General features: G+C 36.5%; 1 protein-coding gene across 16 annotated transcripts in view; it reads right to left on the reverse strand.

Annotated features, from left to right (window-relative positions):
- Positions 1-21,239, reverse strand: part of ap3d1 (adaptor related protein complex 3 subunit delta 1) — a 58,379-nt gene that overhangs the window by 27,211 nt on the left and 9,929 nt on the right. For all 16 annotated transcript variants that reach the window (XM_073936630.1, XM_073936629.1, XM_073936623.1 and 13 more), the window contains 14 exon segments: positions 17,920-18,015; positions 17,752-17,832; positions 15,578-15,658; positions 15,390-15,497; positions 14,800-14,929; positions 14,579-14,718; positions 11,984-12,057; positions 11,849-11,898; positions 11,711-11,760; positions 9,817-9,865; positions 6,449-6,594; positions 6,221-6,369; positions 4,229-4,459; positions 3,922-4,153 (listed from right to left, as the gene is read on the reverse strand). In XM_073936630.1, the coding sequence (XP_073792731.1) occupies positions 3,922-4,153; positions 4,229-4,459; positions 6,221-6,369; positions 6,449-6,594; positions 9,817-9,865; positions 11,711-11,760; positions 11,849-11,898; positions 11,984-12,057; positions 14,579-14,718; positions 14,800-14,929; positions 15,390-15,497; positions 15,578-15,658; positions 17,752-17,832; positions 17,920-18,015 (1,617 nt within the window).

Genomic DNA, 21,239 nt, shown 5'->3' on the forward strand with positions numbered 1-21,239 from the left:
TTTGCCTCACTAGCTATGTTTCAATCCAAAGATGCAAATTAAATGTATGCTCAAAACTAGAATATCGCATAAAAGACGTGCAAATGAAGCAGTGTATCCTTCCCAAAGAGTAAAAAAAAAAACTCCAAAATCATCACTTCCTGATTAACTGGCACCAAATATCAACTTTGGAATATAAAATTGGAATTTACTGCGGTAGGAGAAGCTGCGTGAGTCTTTTCTTTATTTAATAAATGACTTTTATTTATTTTCTTAAAAAAGACAAAGACAAATGTCGACATGCAATGAACCTGTGGTGGTGTTTGAAGGAGTAAGACGCGGAGCGCAGACACTTTGACAATTCTGAAGGTAATTAATAATATAGTAACAATAATACTGAAATGGTTCAGGCTTTTAAGAATGACCAAAACAACATTTCAGATGTTTTACAATGTGCTCAGTCTGCTGGTTTATCCATTCACACACATTTTTACCATCACATGACCTCTTATCACAAAATCACATGGTTTTTTTTTAATGCACATACTGGAATTTGTTCATTAAAAGTGTTTCAAGCTTATGCACATCTTTTTTTATCGATTAAAACGTTTATCCTACTCAATTATGCGCAAACGGTTCTTTTTTCTAAATTGGTTCGCATCTTGGCGTTTCTATCAACCATTATTTTTATGCATATCCAAAATGCACATAAAATAGGTGAATGGAAACATAGCTATTTTCATGGAAACAATCAGATTAATGCAGAGTCACACTCGAGTTTGAGCATGCAAAATTCTTTCGTACATCGCTAAATAAAGGGGCAGGATTAAACACGATGATTAGACATCAAAAAAAGTGAGCGATGGGTCCATATTTTACATTTCTGTGCAGAGAGGTCATGTTGTAATCTTGGATTGGTCTCACACAATCACATGATGCGATTTGACAGGTCAGAGTTCATCAAGCTTAAACTTTGCAATGCAGCAAACAGCATGATTTGTCGCACGAGCTTACGTTTCCGGTCTGACGCATTCGCATGGGTATGAATGAAAATCTAAAGGCCGAAAAGTCCAGTGTGAACACGGCTTGAGTCAGAGTCTGTTGGAAAATTCTTTCACACTGCTGAAATATTTCACGATCCAACAAACTCAGATTAAACATGCTTAGTCGGGTGAAAACTAACTCGATGACAAATGGCAAAAGACGCTATTCAGGGGTTTTACACTAATCCAACAACCTGCAACAGTCTTGTTTGTCGATGTTTGTCTGTGCAGTGTGAATTGGCCTTAAAAACCATAAATGTGGTTGCAAAAGTCATCGTCTGAATACTGGGATTTACTAGTATGTCGCAAGGCATTTCTAGCATGTTACTAAAATGATTCAACTTATAGCTAGTACTTTTCTAGCATGATTAACACACTGCTAACATGTTGTTGCTGACATGTTTATTACATTGCTAACATGTTGCTATACTATCTCAAAAATCTAAAAGTCGTGATACAAACACATCTGAACAGGGACTTTGGTGTGGTAGTAATTAGGGGTGTCACGATTCTCCAAATTCTCGATTCGATTACATTTTCGATTCTTAAGTCACGATTCGATTTTCAATTATGAATAATTAATTAATTAATAACAAATTAATTATTTGTAGTCTACCGTTTAAACTACCTGACCTGTACGGTCTTTGTTTTACCCATAAACAAATCATACAGTAAATGAATAAAGGCAAGTTACACACATAATTACCACCTGTCAATCACTTTTTTCTTGTGAATAGGCAGTGATCTGTGTCGTTATAATGGCGTCGGTAAAAAAGACGCACAACCAACAGGAACCAGCCAACAGTATCTGAGGTTTTCGCTAAAATGACTAAGTACTAGTGTGAAAGTAAAAGATTGAAGCAGTCTTAACTAGGTTAATTAGGTTAACCAGGCAGGCTAGGGTAATTAGGCAAGTTATTGTATAACGATGGTTTGTTCTGGAGACAGTCTGAAAAACAATTAGCTTAAGGGGCTAATAAATTTGACCTTAAAATGGTTCATAAAAAATTAAGAACTGCTTGTATTCTAGCCAAAATAAAACAAATAAGACTTAGTTCAGAGGAAAAAATATTATCAGACATACTATCAATATTTCCTTGCTCTGTTAAACATCATTTACTAAATATTTTAAAAAGAAAAAAAAACAACAAAGGGGAGCTAATAATTCTGACTTCCACTGTATATATATATTTACAGTAATTTTTAAAATGTTTTTAAGAAAATTTATTCAGTTCATCAAGGCTACATTTATTAAATGTAAAAAATGTTAAATGGTTAAATATTTATCAAAATTTTAAATAACTGCTTTGTTATTGTACGTAGTTTCAAATAAAATTATTACTCCAGACATTATTGCTTTTATTACTATTACCAATAATAAATATAATAATAATTAATATTAGTGATTTCTGAAGGATCATGTGACTAAAGTAATGAAGCTGAAATTTCATCTTTAAAATCACTGGAATAAATTAAATGATAAACTGCTTTTGAACAGTTATTTTATAGTGCAACATTTCATAATTTGTATTTATGATGAAATAATTGCAGCCTTGGTGAGCAGAAGAAGCTTAGTTTAACATATTTAATCATACTGACCCCAAACTATAGAGCACTTGTGTATAGAATATTTTATAAGCAAAAATGTGCACTTTAATTTTAACAACCTACAGACATCGTCACCAAATATAAAGCAGAGGTCAGACTTTCTCATATATACAAAGCCTCGTTTCAATTTTCAGGTTTTGTAAAAATCGATCTATTGAATTAATCAATCAATTAAAGAAACGTTGGCTAGAATTCTGCATGATAGGCTTAATATATAGAGAGACCTAGCAGATGAACCGAGACTGCATCAGATCAATGTAAATCTTTCTTTCGAGCTGTCAGTGCGGAAATGAACAAAACAACAGGCCTAATACAACATATTATACGATTAAAATATGGAAAAATTAACAGATAGTAATTTCTGTCAATTTTCCTGACGGATAAACCGAGATCAGGCTGGATAAACAGCTCTCGGTAATATTTCAGCATGCTTTCACTTTCGCATTTACCGGTAAGAATGACATCTCGCCCTGCTCATCATTCACTCTTCATATAGTCGTATATATTGCTATTACACGATCATAAAACACTGTGATATAGCCTGGGTCGTTAGTTCGTTGCATTGTTTTGTTTTCTCACTACAATCGATCCGCTCAGTAGGGCAGATACAGTCTCATTCAGGCGATCTCGGACTAATTGACTTGGCGTGGATGCGAGCGCAACTGCTGGATATATGCCAAACAAACTAACGGGGGAAATGAGACAGATTCCGAAACAAATGTCTATGTGTGAAAGCACCGTAAGATTGTATTTGCACAAAATTGACAGACAGTCGCAGCACGCAGCTCTGGCTCAATCTGTCAGGCATCAAGGCAGCACTGTACACTGACCCGAGCGTCTCGCACGCTGGCCCCGGGCTATCGGGCAGTCCTTATTGTCGAGCCCTGAAGGTTTAAGCTCTGTCGATGGGTCTCCTACGTCTGCACAGTTTAACAAGCACTTCAACAAGCCTGTTTTTTCCCGCTTGGCAAGCCAAGCTGACGTGACATGGGGGCGTGGCAGCATCGACGATTCTATTTTTTGATTCGATAATCGAAATCGAGCATAAATTTCGATCGATTTTCGATTAAAATCGAAATCGTGACACCCTTAGTAATAATAGTATAAGCAGAATAATTGACTCCAGCCCACTGAATTACTAGAAAATAGTTATAGCCACTTTGCAGCACCACCTCAGAAGTGCATTATTTTCCGATAATTCAATGGCCCGTGGTCAACACCACCTTCATGTCACTTCAGATGCCTAAAGCTCCGTCAGGTCACTAGATGTTTGAACACAGCTTCTCCTCACCCTCTCTTGCACTTCTAGGTTGGCACTCTGGACAAACAGCGGCAGTCTGTCGATAAGCAGCTGGCTGGTCTCCTGAGCGGCCTGACTGTCCGTCTCTCCTTCATGCTTCTGCAGCACTGTTGCAAACAGCTTGGCAGCGTTTTGCACATACACCGCCTGGATGTGACCGGGCAGGGTGGCCACCTTGGGTCTTAACATGGCCTCTAGTGTCAGCATAGGGTCCTCCAGATGCCTGCGAGAAAAGGGTAAACATTAGTATGGCATTGTATGTTTGAATCGAAATCTTTTCTAGGGCACGTGCACATACTCTGCAAACTCCCCACAGATCCATGCGGCGGCGTAGAGAACCTCGCAGATCCCGTTGCGCTGTGTGTTGCCAGTCAGCAGGTGTGCGTTGTCCAGCAGAGTGGCCATCTGAGCCACAGCGAAGGCTCGGATGGCTTTGACGCGAATGGCAACATCCAGCATCTGAGAAGCGATTAGATGGCCATGCCTGGTGCCCTCGAGACGAGTCAGTTCTACTAGGATACTGATGTACCTGGAGGACAAAAAGGCGCTTTTATGACTTGTGTGTGTAGTCAGTGCTACATACAACTGTAAAGGTAACTGATTCTATGTTTAATAGTTGATTGAGTTAGAACTATTACTTGCATTTTAAAAGTGAAGACACAGTGGAAGAACAGTAAAAAAGGGAAAGAAACACAGTCCCCAATAATATAGCTGCGTCCGAAACGGCCTACGCCTCAGTAGGTACTGCATCTGAATTTAAACGTACTACTTCGTCTGTTAGAAAAGTACGTTCCATTCAATATGTCAGTAGTACGAATGGAACTCAGACGTACGACATCTGCCATTTTGTCATGATCACGTGACCTACGAGTTGCTTCGCTTCACTCCCATTCATGAATTCTTAGCTGTTTTCTCCTTTCTGATTGGCCAACACATCTGGGTTCACACAAAGATGCAAATTTTGCACGTTTGCGGCAAATGTATCAAATATTCCGCACTGTTCAGATACAGTCATTATCGCCACCTGTTGGTTTGGTGTGCACTTAACATTTAGATTTTTCCTTAAATGCAAATCAACTGCTGCTAATAAGCCCCCTTTCTCAAAGAGGGAGGAGCCTTTACAGCATGGGCTTCAGTTACTCAAATGGTGCGTTTATACCAGACGCGGCACGCATGAATAAACTGCACTATTTGCACATCAACAGATGCGTGAATATATCAAATTTACTTGCAACATTCGTGTATCACATTCACTTAATTCGCACAACAAATTTACTTCACAATAAACGCGGATTCACATCATAGGTGGGGCTTCTGTCTGCCAGCTCCTGATTGGTTAACGTGGCACGAATGTCCGCTGAAGTCTAACTCGAGCAATCCATGCGACAAACGCACATTCGTGCCGCAGGATGTCTATTCGCGTCTTTGCATTGAATTAACATGTAAATCACTCTTGATGCTTTATCTGCGTCTGGTGTGAAAGCAGCATTACAATACCAAACAAAACATCTGCATATATTATAAAGCCTTGTCAGTTTAAACTCCTGATATACCGTTTTCTGTATGTGTCACACAAAGACTGCACAGACAAAAAGCTAAATATCTGAAAGTATTGCTTTCATGAGTCCACATGGTTCAGATTATGTCTGTAATTATTAGTTGGGGAAAAACAGCATGTGTATCAGTATATTAGACCTGTGAAATGAAACCTTTTGGGAACAGCGTAACTTAACCGAGCTTTGCCCAATTGTACAATCCCAAATTAGCACGCCAACTGAGGTGTTTGAGGAAGTCCAGAAACAGTGCTTACTGACAGAGAAAATGACTTGCTTTGGAGCACACATTGTGCAGTACAACCTAAAAATCTACAAAAAAATAGGCCCATTCACACAGAACACTTCTGTGTGTCTAAAAAAAACCCGCAAGATGCATCATTTGGGAAGGGTTTTTTAAGGCCACCTCTGCCATGTTATGAAGACATAACAGTTGACATGCCAACTTGCTACTGTAAAACTGTAAACTAAAACTTGCAACACTTGCCTCGCCTGAAAGTTCTTCCGATTGGTCCAATGCTTCGGAACTGACATTAATAAGGAGTGTTGCTTGTGAAAGTTCTTTTAACTTCATATGGCATCTTAAATAAAAGTGTTGCTCAAGTGCGAGGTGTCCCAAAATACCTGCGTTCTTCAAGTGTGTGCTTACTTTGAAAAACAATGGAAAAGTAGCATATTGGAATGGAAAACATGTTTGGTGTGAATGGCCCCTGAGTGTATATTTGGTTAAGTCTTACCATTCGAAGTTAGTGATATACTGGTAGTTGCTCTGGCTGCAGATGTCGATGATCTTGGTGAGCAACTCATCTCTGTAAGTGGTGCCTTCAGCTTTGTCCACATGCAGCATGAGCTTCTTCACAATCTCCATCAAGTTCTTCTTTGAGACCTGGTTGCCCACATTTTCGTAAACTCTTAATATACAAGCTCTTCACAGAACAATGTAAACAAATGAATGTTGTACACACCATGCCGTAGAGCAGATCCAGAGCTCTCAAGCGAATGGACTCATCTTTGTCATCCAAACATTGCAGGATCAGGTCTTTGTGTGACTGCACAGACTTCGGGTGCGTCTTTAGGATCTTTGACATGGCCAGAAGACCCAAGTACTTCACTGTAAAACACCACAGTGCCTAAGTGACTTTTGAAATGAAGCAAGGCTACTTCTACATTTATTTAGACTATGAAAGTCGCAATGTGAATGGAGGTTGTGGTAGATATTTTGTTCCGTATTATGACATACAAAATGTTCATCAGAAAAAAAGACAGGTGGGGACTTGATTTATGTATAATTGATGAAGGTGGATGTAAATGTGAGCTTCTAGTTGACTTAAGAAGTTTGGCTGGATTAAATGTCAGCCACACATCACCTGAGGGAGGTCTAATGGCCAATTCACATTGTACTAATCCCAATATTTAGAGGTAAAAGTCTCAGTGGAATTGTTTTGGGAGTTAGCCCTTATTAACATTTTTTAGATGAGTCTAAGGGAGTTTGGTACCATGGCTCCACTTTAGAATCACTTCCAAACAGACTTTGGCTGCAAAAGCAAGATGTTATCAGCCATTTTGGGAATAATCTGGCTTCACATTTTTATTATTAGTCATATGGGGGAAAACGTGATAATTTGTTAGCTTTTAAATAGATTTTAATTTTAGATTTTTTTTAGATACTTTTAATTTAATGAGTCTAAATGGAGTTTATTACCATGACTCCACTTCACAAGACAGCATTAGCCATTTTTGCTTTATTTTTATTTTTTGTCATTAGACATATGGGGGAAACAGGTTTTTAGCTTTTTTAGCTGTTACAGAGTGTCTTTTAAGAATTAAACGAGTCTGCGGAAGTTTGATACCATGGCTCCACTTCAGAATCATTACTGCACAGACTTTGGCTGCAAAAGCAAGACGTTATCAGCCATTTTTGGGACAATCTGGCTTCACTTTTTTATATTAGTCATATGGCAGAAAACATGATAATTTGTTAGCTTGTAAATTGTTTTTTAAAAATTAAACAAGTCCAATGGATTTTGAACCATGGCTCCACTTCACAATCAATACTACTATAAACCTTGGCTGCAAATTCAAGATGTCATCAGCCATTGTTGATCCTTTCTGGCTTTGCTTTTATTCATTTAATTTTTTGACATTAGACCTATGGGGGAAAACAGGTTATTAGCTCTGTGTTACAGAGTGCCTTTAAAGAATTAAATGAGTCTGCAGAAGTTTGATCCCAGGGCTCCACTTCAGGATCACTACTGCACAGACTTTGGCTACAAAAAAGCAAGATGTCATCAGCCATTTTAGGGACAATGCGGCTTCACTTTTTAATATTAGTCATTTGGCGGAAAACATGATAATTTGTTAGCTTGTAAATAGTTTTTTTCTAGGAATTAAATAAGTTCAATGGATAGTGATACCATGACTCCACTTCAAATCAACATTGATGTTACTAAGTGTCTTTTAAGAATTAAATGAGTCTCCGGAAGTTTGATACCACAGCTCCACTTCAAGATCACTACCACACAGACCTTGGCTGCAAATGCAAGACATCATCAGCCATTTTTGGTCCATTCTGGCTTAATTTTTTATTATTTTTTTAACATTAGCCATATTGGGGAAAACTGGTGGCTGTTACCAAGTGTCTTTTAAGAATCAAATGAGTCTGTAGAAGTTTGATTCCACGGCTCCTCTTTATGAACACTACAGAAACGACTCCAAGTGCAAGATGTCAGCCACCATCTTTGGGAAATTTTGGCTTCACTTTTCTACAGCAGAAGTGAATATGTTTAGCGCTTGCATTTATTATTTAAACAAATTCGTACAGCACTTGTTGGTCATTATATGTCTCAGGAGTGATGTGTTGTAATCTGGTGATTATCCTTGTTGGTTGCCATTTATCGGTGCTGTCTAAATTGACCTAAACGTGAAATTGAAAGATTAAAATATAGCTTTTGAATACAAGACTACTTTTTTTTTTTTTTAAAAACACGCAATTAGGAATTGTTTATAACAGAGGTGTCCAAACTCTGTCCTAGAGGGCTGGTGTCCAGCATATTTTAGTTCCAACCCCAATTAAACACACCTGAACCAGCTAATCAAGCTCTTAATAGATATACTAGACACTTCCAGGCAGGTGTGTTGAAGCAAGTTTGAGCTAAACTATGCAGGAGACCTGCCCTCCAAAACCGATTTTGGACATCCCTGATTTATATTGTGCTAAATAATGCAGTTTAGACCAGGGGTTCCTAAACTTTTCAGCTCGCAACCCCTAAAACAACAATACCAGTGACTCGCGACCCCCAATATCCTCTGAGGTCATTGTAAATATACAAACGCGCACACACATATAGGCCCAAGTAGATTGGAATATAGATAATATATGGTATTCATAATAGTTTAATAAAAGGAATTCGATTTTTAGAAATAACCAACCGACCCCTCCTGATTGTCCAGCGACGACCCCCACTTTGAGAACCTCTGGCTTAGACAATAGAGTGAACCTCCATTCCATGTCAACTTTAGAGCACTTTACAAATGAAATCTAACCATTCTCTAATAGTCATAATTGAAAAATCTGCATATGCACATGTAGTAAAGGAAGACAAAAAAAACAAGACAATGGGAAAAGAAAACACAAAGGAAACACACACACACACACACACACACACACACACACAAGACACACCCCCACAAGAACACTAATGGACTTCCATTTTGTTTTACTCCGCCAGATATTTTAAAGGTCAATTGTATTACTGATTGTAAGAGATTAAAAGCATAATATGAAGCCACTAATGTTTGAAGTATCCACATAATCAAATAAAACTAAATATAGATGCAGGACGACTGGAGCCACAGTTCTGCAATCTTGGGCCATTAAAACACTGGGCTTTTCCTGATGCCAATATACAAATACACTGATCTATAGAAATAAGACTTGGCAGACTCAATAAGACTCAATAAGTCTTGGCCATTCAAATGCAAGTTAATATTAAGGCGACTCTGTGGTTTCTGAAAAACAAAACATGGTAGTCCAGGATTCGTAGAGCTACTCTATAGCCAGCTTCATAGGGACACCGATAACTCGAACTCCTGACAGGTAATTCAAGATTGTTTAATGTGCATGGCTCTTTTGGAGGACACTTTTTTGAGAAGTTCCTCAAGCTATAAAAGCTACAAATGACGCTTGCCAATTCTCTGTTGTAGCACTGAGGTTGTCTTCGAGTTATCCGGGATGGAGGTCTACATGGACTCCATCTACAGGACCAGAAGGGGGACTCAGAAACATGCAGACAATGAGAGAATGACACACTGCAGGCATTGACAGAAGGCTCACAGTTCTGGTCCGAGTCTTCAATCAGGATTCGCAGTTTCTGCACACAGAGCTGTGGACGAGAGAGAGAGAAATGGAAAACAGAAGGAGACGAAAAGCATTACTACTAATGTTTAAATCCTTTTCACAGCATCTTACAGCAATGTGTGACGTCATTAGATGGGTCAGGTGTTTTTTTAAGCCAATGATTCTGTTTAGCACTTATCTTTAAATGAAACTTGACTAAATGATGATTTCTACATCGAGAAGGCCAATATAGACCATTTCAATGTGGTCATGTCATTAGCACAAGAACATTTCCAGCTAGTTTTCAAATTATTTCATAACTGTAACAAGAGGCAATTCAATCATAACGTAATGTTTAAAACAGCTATAATAACATTATTCATCAGTATGCGTCTCTTTTTGGATTGTCGGAAGCTATAGAAATTGAAATTGTAAAACAGGAAATACGTTGGGACCCTTGTTTTTTGTTTACATCCTTCATAATGGTCTATTTAATAACTTGTATTCATTCTAAAGCTGATGCTTTTATCATAAATCTCACTATTTGATTCAAATTGCTCAAATTAAATGTTTACATTTAATAATTCAGTATTGTAATTCAGTAAATAATATAAAAGTCATCTTGTATTAAGTTTGCACATTTTAATAATAAATATTAATTAAGTACTTTAATAAATTGAAGCATTAGCCAATGTTCAATGTTTGTAATAAAAAAAATCATAATTTGTTAATTAGCTGACCAGCTTTATGTAATAATGCTAAATATTTTTGTTTCAGATGTGTCTGATATATATATTTATTTGACAAAAAAAATTAAGAAATGTAATTTCGAGAAAAAAATTAAAGTAATTGTTTTATACAACAATTAAAATGACGCAAATCATATACAATCTACACTAGGGCTGTGCGATTAATCAAAATCGAATCACAATTATATGCATATATAATATGAAATATATATGTATTATATAATTTCCCCCACGCAAATGCGTGCCTGTCGCCAGTCTTATTAGCCAATTGAATGAGCACACTTTTAATCCGCCCAATCAGAATTGCGCAACCTAACTATGCAGAAAGCCCACATTAAAACAAACAAATAGGAAAGCGGAACAAGTAAGATGATTGCATCTGCCGCCTCAGAAGCATTAATAGACAAATTATTATCGTTAATATGTGAATATTTTGGTTTCAAAGTCACAGACACCGAACAAAAACCGGTCATTTGTAGGAGCTGTCGCAGAATTGTTGCCACAGCATGAGAAAATACAGCAACCAGCACCTATAAAAACACCACAGGCGGCTAAATGAGAAGCGTCTTGCTAAAAGTCAACTAAAAGTATTGCCAGTGATACTCAATCTAGTAGCTAGCAACAGCAAAGTACAATTTCAGAGTTGTTTACAGCTTTTACACCACATGATAAAACATCACGAAGGCAACTAACGTGATAAATTACTCCAGAGAAAATTAGTGTTTAATTTCTGAATATTTTTGAACTAATTTGAATAAAAGTTGGAGTAAGTTAATATCTTTTCAGTTCCTTTTTTAACTAACACTCACTTTTAGCAGTAAGAAGCTAAGATACAGAATATTGAGCTGAAGCTGGACTACAAAATTAAATCGCAAATCAAATCGAAATCGCAAATATCTGTTAAAAACAAATAAATAAATAACAATTGCAATTAGATATTTTCCCCAAATCGCACAGCCCTATTCTACACATATAAAAGCAACAAAGTAACGACCTGGCTGATCATTATAACGTTTAAAGATTAAAAAAAATACTCATGACCTTTATATATCAATGCTACATTATAAATGTATATAAAACGGGCCTCAAAAAACATTAAAATAAATCAGCCGGTTACACCAAGTAATGTGCCAAAAGCCCACCTGTATGCTTGCACTGTGATTGGGCATCCCAGAAGACAGCGAGATCAGCACTGAGTAAAACAGGAGAGAGAACAGACATCAGTGCCAATGTTCAAAAATGTGAATACAACACTGGGTCACGGCACCAGAAATACTGACCTGCTATAACTGTGTTGACGCACTCATAGAGAAGCGACATGGCCGAGGTACTGAGAGAGTGAATAAAATGAAAGACATATATTATATTTAACCCTAATATTCCTGTCAGTGTTGGTGTTTTAGCACCACCATTACCTGTGGATGAGGTTTGTCAGGGGCTCAATCAGCTTCTTTCCCAAACGAGGCTCCAAAGGAGTGAGAGCACCAAACTGAAAGATGAACATATGATTAAAGAAATGGACAAAAAAATTCATTTTGGACAACTTTCATGAAAATAACTGAAGTTAAAATCTGAGAGAAAGTGGATATTGAGGGTCAGAATATAAGATTTAAAGCCTACTGGATCATATTTGATACAATTCTAAAGACTTTAAAATTACACTAAACCTTGGTTTAAGAACCAGCTGTACACACATCGTATATTTTTATTTAAAGCCATGACAGCAACAATGAATTTTCGTAGCAAAAACACTGCAATAATACATATGCAATAAAAACCACAAACAAATTTAGATTCTTAACCTTAATATATGATTAAAATTAAAATTTTTTACTTCCTGGAGACAATTTAATGAATATCTCCTTCCATGATAAAAGCCTTCTGCAGTCAGTAAAAGCAGGACAGTCCAATAGAATGTGCTTTACCTGTTGTACTGGATTATACTTAATAAACTGTACCTGTATTACACTTTACGTAAAATGGATTTTAATATATTTTTGCAGGCTACTGTTATGCATAAACCATACAGTTAGGCTTCTAATGATCTACACATGCTTGCAAAAAAATTTAGCTTTCTACCATTTTTGCTGATGAAATTTCTAAATAAAAATATTGTCATTTATTTAGCATAAAACGACCCCCCAAAAAGACATTACTATTTAGACAACACAATATCAATGTTTCAACATTAGACAGGTTATGAAAGAGGTCAATATTTGGTGGAATAACTCGGATTTTCGATCACAATATATTAATTATTTGTTATTCTAACCCAGGAGTGACCAAACTTTCATATAAAGGGTCAAAACCAAAGTTGATTGAGGGCTGTGGGCCGAAGTGAAATATACCAAACCAGATTACAAAAAAATGTCCTAACTGATGTGCTAATATTTATAAATAACTAGAAATATTGCTTTAAATATATATTAATTAATGATGCAGTATCTTTTTTAGCATTTTATATTGAACTTATTACAGTAAAAACATAAACAATCCTATTTATAACACAGAGGAGTTCAATGCTAAATACACTAGTCGAGTCGGTCTGTCGAGTGACAGTATTTACATGTTAACTCTGATTCATTTACAACATTTAAATGAAACATTTCACTTTAGTTGGCTTTTTTGGTAGCTCCTTAAGTAAACAGAAAACAAAAATAAAAAGGTTATGTTAAACTCTTAATGACGATCTCTGTCAAAGGGATTCATACCAATAAACTCCTCATCATTCTCCCTTTCTTTTCAGATGGGATGACGAGATGAACCAAAAGACCCTACTTTAGGCACCTCTGTTCTAAACAACTGACAGTTTCTTCAAATGGTAAAAAACTGAGTTGACTTTTGGAATAAAATATTCTCAGACGTTTAGAGAATGAAATGAATCGAGTTACATTCTATTCAAACCCATAACAAATAAATCTAGAAAACAAGAATTTATTAGTGGACTTTGTTGTTTTGTACACATAATTACCAGTGGTGTAGCTCAAAATGCGGAGGCCCTCCTGCAGGGATCACTGACGGGGCCCCCTAATGATTGGGGGGGGGGGTGTTGGGAGGGGGACAACGCGGGGAAGCGATCACAAATTGAGGAGCGTGGAAGGGAGGCGGGATGGAGCGACAACGCAGGGAAGCCTTCACAAACTGAGGAGCGATCACAAACTAAGGAGCGGGAAAGGGGGGCGGGGTGAAGCGACGACGCAGAGAAGCCTTCACAAACTGAGGAACGATCACAAACCAAAAGCGGCGAGAGTGCCAAAGCAGCCAGTAGTCATTCATTTTCAATGAGAACCGGCGGAAAGAAAAAGCACGGCGCGTCTTCTCCGGTGTGGGCGTCGAGGAGAGTTGAAATCAAGTCAACTTTATTTTATGAGCTATGATATGTTGCGGTTCAGCGGCAAGCAATCAGAATGAAGTAGTTCACCGCTTGAGAGGTGTTCAGAGAACACAGACCTGTGAACTTTGGTTCCGACCACAGTTGTTCCCAAGAGTTTGATTATTGAGGTTGCCGGATTTTCAATTATCAAAAATCGCGACAACGCAGGACCCCCTAATCATATCTGCTCAAAAGGTTTTTCCAGTAATTCATCATTTCATACGCCAAGATATTACACTACAAATCCCTCACACTTTTCGTCTCTTATGGTGTTATCATGATACTGAAATTCGATTCGATTTCTGTAATTTAAAAACATTTCTTGCTAACATTTGAGTCGGTTCTTAAACAGTGCTGATTTGACATTGTGTTCACGTGCTCAACAGAAATGACTGTAATTGGCTGTGAAGGTCATCAGTTCACCGAACTCACCGCTGTTTACTGAGTGTAACAACAGATACAGGGACACTAGAGCTTTTTAAAGCTGTGAAGATCAGCTAGTCTGTTTATAAGCTGACATACGAGTGCACCACTGATAAATCAACTGACCTTCACATCTTTAAAAAGCTCCAGTGTCCCTGCATCTGTTGTATTATTAGTATTGAATTCCAGTTTCAAGGCAACACTAGTCTCTTACCAGCTTAATGATCTTGATGAGAACCCAGTTGTTGGTGGAGGAGGTCATGAGTTTGAAGAACAGGGGCGCCAGCGACAAGTAGTTCTTAGGATTTCTTCTAGCCAGTTCACAGATGACGTTCACAGCCGCTGACTGGACACCTGAGACACAAACAAACATTCAGATTGAAGGCTGAAATATTCACTTTCAACAGACCGAAACTGTGGCTGTAGCATCTTTACCAGGATCAGGATCCTCCAGCTTCTCCTTGAGTCGGGGAAAAGCAGGACGCAGGGACTCTGGGTACTTCAGAAACACTTTGTACATGATCAGCACGGCCTTCTTGCGAATGTACGGCTTGGTGTGCGACATCTAAAATTATTCAGGTGAGAATTAAGTCATTTATTTAGAATTTAATGTCGGCAACAATTGCAAAACTATTCAGAGCATAAACCAGATTTTTAAAGGCGAACATTTCACATATGATTTCATAATGTTGACAATAATTCACCAACTTTGTCTTAGAAACAGTATTTAAGACATACAGATATACATATAAAAATAAAATGAAAAGAAAAATCTCTCAAATTAATGGATGATTAAAAAAATTTAAAATACAATAATTACTCCAGGAGAAACATTTTTAATATGTGCAAACAAATAATTTCTGGCTAAAAATGTCACCTGCCATCATTTTCAAAATAGACATTATTTAAAGTTTGATTTATGATCCCTACAGAATGAACAAACTGGTTTCTCCTCCTGCAAGAGAGAAAGAATATGTGCTGAACATCAATATTTGCTTAAAGTAAACACTTTTGATTGTTCGTACCAAAGTCATGATGTCATTGGCGAGGTCACGAGCGAGGTCAGGGGTCACGAAGCAGGAGAGTCCAGTCAGAGCCACACCGGTGTCATATTGGTTTGGACTGCTGAGATCCTGGGGGGAGAGAGATGATAAAAGCCTCCTACAGCAAACAGTGCGACTCATACAAATAGGTGAATAAGCCTAAAACACACCTTGCGGATCTGATTGGTCGTCAGCATGATGACATCAGTGCCCTCGTGAAAGCATTGGGACGCAGCAAGGTAGCCAATTCGCTGGAAAGGAGAAAAGAGAGAGTCATTTGTTAAGTGGAGTTGAGATTGGGATTAAGGGTGCTTTCACACATGCTTTATTTAGTTCGGTTGAATAGTACTAGAGTTCGTTTTCCCTCTTGGTGCGGTTCGTTTGGGCAGGTGAGAATGCAGCAATCGTACTCCAGTGCGCACCAAAAGCGGACCAAAAAAATGAACCGAGACCTGCTTGAAGAGGTGGTCTCGGTACGCTTTCAAACAAACCCTGGAGCGGTTTGTTTTGATCAGAATATGATCAGTACTAAAACAGGTCCAACTGCAAAAAGTACTTTGCCTTTTGGACTAATCCAGCTGCCGTAGGCCGGTGCGCTGTGCAGTATGAGATATGGAGGAAAAATATTTGTTGACAGCGCTTTACCAACAGAGAGAGAGAGAAAGAAAGAAAGAAAGAAAGAAAGAAAGAAAGAAAGAAAGAAAGAAAGAAAGAAAGAAAGAAAGAAAGAAAGAAAGAAAGAAAGAAAGAAAGAAAGAAAGAAAGAAAGAAAGAGGGGAAAACATTACCTGATGGATCGTTGGTAATATTTCCGCAAGATGACCATGTCGCATTTTAGCTAAATTAATTTACGCCTCCTCCTGAAGTGACGAGCGATGCTTTAAAACATATTTTTTCAGCCGCGGCAGGCTTCATTCTCCAAATGTAAAGTTTGTCTAAAGCGGGGATACAATCAGTCAGCAGTCGTTCCTCCATTGTAAAAACGACATTTTGTGTCTGCCGGTTTTGTTTACTTGTGGGAGTTCATTGGCATTTTCCTGCACGTGAATTCTGACCAATCAATAAGCAGTTTAGGAAATATGTTCAACAACATCTGGAAAATGAGAGATGTGGATTTTGTCAGATGACTGCATTTTGGTTCGTTTCAACTGGTTCAAATCAAAGCCAGCAGTGTGGTGTGAAAACGGACAAAAGATAGCAGAAAACGCAACAATGTATCATTTATTGCCCTTGGTCCGGATCAAATGCAGCGAACTAAGATGTAAAAGCACCCTAAAATTGGTACAATGTTGCTCTTTGTTCTTGGTGCGGTTCGTTTTCACACTGCAACATTTCTAAATGGATCAGAGAGCTAAAACAAGTCTTGTGTGAGTAAACTATCCTCACATTGCTCAGAGTTTCACAGTTATTGAGTCCCGCTCAGCTGTCATGATTCCCTATTTTAATTTATGACGATAAGCAGTAAGACACGATAAGCCGAAAGTTGTTTTTTAATTTTGAATGGTGACGCCCAAAGACATCGTCACTAGATATAAATCAGAAGTAAGCCTCTCTCATATAGAGCCTTTGGCTAGACTGCAGTTCGGTCAATGTTCTTAACAGATAAACAGCTCTCGTTAATAGTTCAGCATGCTTTCACTTTCCTATTTACCATGAAACGCACACTTATCGGTAGGAATGACCTCCTGCCCTACTCCTAATTCTCTCTTCATATAGCTATATATGCCTATTACATATCCATAACACAATGTAATATAGCCGGGCTCGAATCGTTTTGCTTTCTCACTCCAATCGACCACCTCATTCAGACAATTTCAGACTGATTGATTTGGTGCGGAGCCGAGTGCGATTGCTGGTTTCACATATGCCAAATGAACCACGCTAATTGGGCAAACGAGACAGGTTCCAAAACAAAAGTCTACGTGTGAAAGCACTCTAAGATCACATTTGCACAAATATTGGTCTATCCTTACAGTCGAACCCTGCTTATAAAAAAAAAAAACAAACAAAAAAACTACAACTTAAAAATTGTTTTCCATCAGCCAGAGTGGCTAGTAGGATTGTCTGCCTAACCCTGAAATCTACCTGCATTTGGCAGGTATTAATAACAAGCCCTGATTATAACTAATTTAAAATAAAAACAAAAAGTAAAATACAAAAAAAAAAAAAAAGTACAAATGTGTAAAAATTAAATCAATAAAAACGTTAAAAAATATATTTTTAAAAAATGACAAAAACAAAACTAAATAAAAAAAATATGAATAAATCTTAAACTAGTATATAAATAACACCAAAACACACACATACAGACATATAAAACATTGATTCTGACGCCTCCTCTCACCTTATAAGTGAATTTGGAGGAGCTCATGACCTCCACAATGTTGAAAGCAGCCCAGCTCACATCATAGCCGAGCATCTGCAACTGTTAGAAGCAGAACACAAAGCAAATAAGTGACGGCTTGAGCTCAAAAGAAAAAAGAAATCTGAATGAAGCGACTGTCAGCCTTACGTAGGTGAGCTTGCAGACGGCGTTGGCTTTAACGGCGATGTTGTCCTGTTTGAGTTCTTGTTTGATCTCATCGATGCAGGTAGAGATGTATTTGGCCTGTAGTGGGAACAGGAAGTATTGTTAGAAAGAGTGAGCCAAAAATACAGAGAGACAATGCTCTCCATAACAGCCCGACGCATTATTTAGTTCCTGTTGTCAGACGCATTTGTCAATTCACCGCCTGAGCTTAACGAGAAATGATGTGTGGCAATTAACACTTCAGCAGAGTCAGATTTTGCTACATCTCGCATTGATACGCAGATTCATCAAGACAATATTTTGACGATGATGTCAGCATCTAGCATAATTAGCATATATAAAAGATATAGGTTTCTATTATTTTATAGTAAATCAATATTTTTCCTTTTAAAACGAACAAAAGATATTTAGCATAATGTCCAAGCTGCTCTGTAATGAAAGTTTATGGGAATTTTTTTTACATTTATTATTCAGTATGCATTTAAATTCATATGAAATAATTAAAACCACAAAAAGAGATATTTAACAGAATGTCCAAGTATCCATAACGAAAGTTTAGAGATTTTTATTTTAGATTATTTACATTTATTATTCAATATGCATTTAAATTCATATGAAACATTTTTCCCTTAAAAACACAAAAAGAGATATTTAGCAGAATGTCCAAGTTGCTCCGTAATGATTTCATAGGGATTTTTATTCACATTACTTACATTTATTATTCAATATGCATTAAAATTCATATCAAACATTTCCCTCTTAAAACACAAAAAAGATATTCAGCAAAATGTCCAGACAGCGCCGTAATGAAAGTTTTTAGATTTTTTTATTAACATCATTTACATTTATTATTCTGCTAAATATGTCTTTTTGTGTTTTTAAGGGGAAATATTTCAGTTTAAATGCATATTAAATAAATATTTAAATGTAAAAAATATTAAAATATTTCAATCTAAATTCATATTAAATAATAAATGTGAATGTTGTAAATAAAAATCCCTACAAACTTTCATTACAGAGCAGCTTGGACATTCTGTTAAATAAAAAAAAAATTATATATAATTATAATTATAATAATAATTATATTATATTTTATATATATATATATATATATATATATATATATATATATATATTTTATATATATATATAATTATTATTATAATTATAATTATATATAATTTTTTTTTTATTTAACAGAATGTCCAAGCTGCTCTGTAATGAAAGTTTGTAGGGATTTTTATTTACAACATTCACATTTATTATTTAATATGAATTTAGATTGAAATATTTTAATATTTTTTACATTTAAATATTTATTTAATATGCATTTAAACTGAAATATTTCCCCTTAAAAACACAAAAAGACATATTTAGCAGAATGTCTAATGTCTGCTCCCTAATAAAAGTTTATGGAGATTTTTATTCTCATTACCTACATTTATTATTAAAAATATGCATTTAAATTCATATGAAATATTTTTCCTTTAAAAACACAAAAAGAAATATTTAGCAGAATGTCCAAACTGCTCCATAATGAGCGTTTATGAAGATTTTCTGTTTGCCACATTTACATGTATTATTTAATATGCATTTAAATTAATATGAAACATTTTAAAACTGAACTAAATAGCAAATATTGGTATATAAAATAAGAACTTTTACAGCATAAATAAAAAAGCAAACGTAAAAAAATCTATTAAAATTACAAAGTCATAACATATACACTTTAACTAAAATGCTAATCAAATAATCATTCAAAATATTAATCAAACCACAAGTACACTACAATACATAAAATAAACAAACATATTTTTTGCCGTAGACGATAAATGGCACAACCCAAACTGAACAACTTGTTTTCACATCGGATCATAAATATAACCCACAATCAAAGGTTCACTGTTGAAATCCAAAAATAAAAAGGGAAAATAAAAATACCCGTCCTCCAAACTAGGTCAGTTCATCCAGTTATGTGCGTAGAATCAATGAATGACTATCAGAGCCAACAAACCGCAATATCTCATGGCTAGTTATTGAAAGATTATGAAATGTAACTCATTAAAGGGATAGTTCACCCAAAAAACAAATATTTACTCATTAACGACAAACCTTTGAGTTTTTGTTACCTGTTCAACACAAAAGAAAATATTCAGAAGAATGCTGGAATGCCAATTGATTTCCATAGTAGGAAAATAAATACTATGGAAGTCTATGAATTTCCAACATGTCTTCTTTTGTGTTCAATAGAGCTCAAGAAACTCATACAGGGGTGACACTAGTGAAGAGTGAATGAGAAGTAAATGATGGTAGGATTTTAATTTTTGGGTGAACTATCCCTTTAAAAGTGTCTTCAACCAGCGCGTGTACTTACGGCACACATATTGGCCTCAGGGACACACAAAGTGCTGTTGTATGAGGCGAGTGTGTGGTCATGTGTCTTTAGTCATGAGACTAACAGGAGGAGAAACACTGAAGGGGCTACACTACAGAATCAATCCTTCCTTTTCTGACTAGAAAATGCATCGTGGAGATGTGAAGTTTATGAAGAAGGATTCAAATCACATCTGCATAACATTTTGAATGCTGCATTGTGGGTAATTTTTAGTACAAAGAAAATGAAATTATAAGATAAACAAAGGTTTTCCTATAAGGTCATTGCAAAAATTCTGAATTAGGTATGATGAGAGTGAAAAAAATGGAGTAAATGAAGGATCTCCAGAAGAGTTTGATTTTTAATAAACGCTGGTGAATAATGCATTGTGGGTAATTTTTAAAAGAGGCTGAAAATACAAGGTACACTGCATAAATAATATTGGGTTCCACATAATCGATTTGAATTAGGGCAAAATGAAGGAATCATTCGTTCATTTTGCTTCGGCTTAGACCCTTTATTCATGAGGGGTCTTATCCAGCATATTTTACTCAGTGAATGCCCTTCCAGCTGCAACCCACCACTGGGAAACATCCATACACACTCATTCACACACATACACAACGGCCAATTTAGTTTACTCAATTCACCTATAGCGCATGTCTTTGAACTGTGGGGGAAACCGGAGCACCCGGAGGAAACCCACGCGAGCACGGGGAGAGCATTCAAACTCTACACAGAAACGCCCAAAAAACTGAAAGAATTGTGTTGTTTCAGCTCATTTTAAATAAGTAGATGTTGGCAAATGTCATTTTTGGAGTGCAAACAAAGGTTTTCATGATGATTTTCCTGGTACATCTTTACAAAACTCTTATTAATGTTGAATTATGGATAGTTCTACCTAGAGGAACTGACAATATGGAGTAAA

The sequence above is a fragment of the Danio rerio genome, chromosome 22 (assembly GCF_049306965.1).
Source record: "Danio rerio strain Tuebingen ecotype United States chromosome 22, GRCz12tu, whole genome shotgun sequence".
NCBI lineage: Eukaryota > Metazoa > Chordata > Actinopteri > Cypriniformes > Danionidae > Danio > Danio rerio.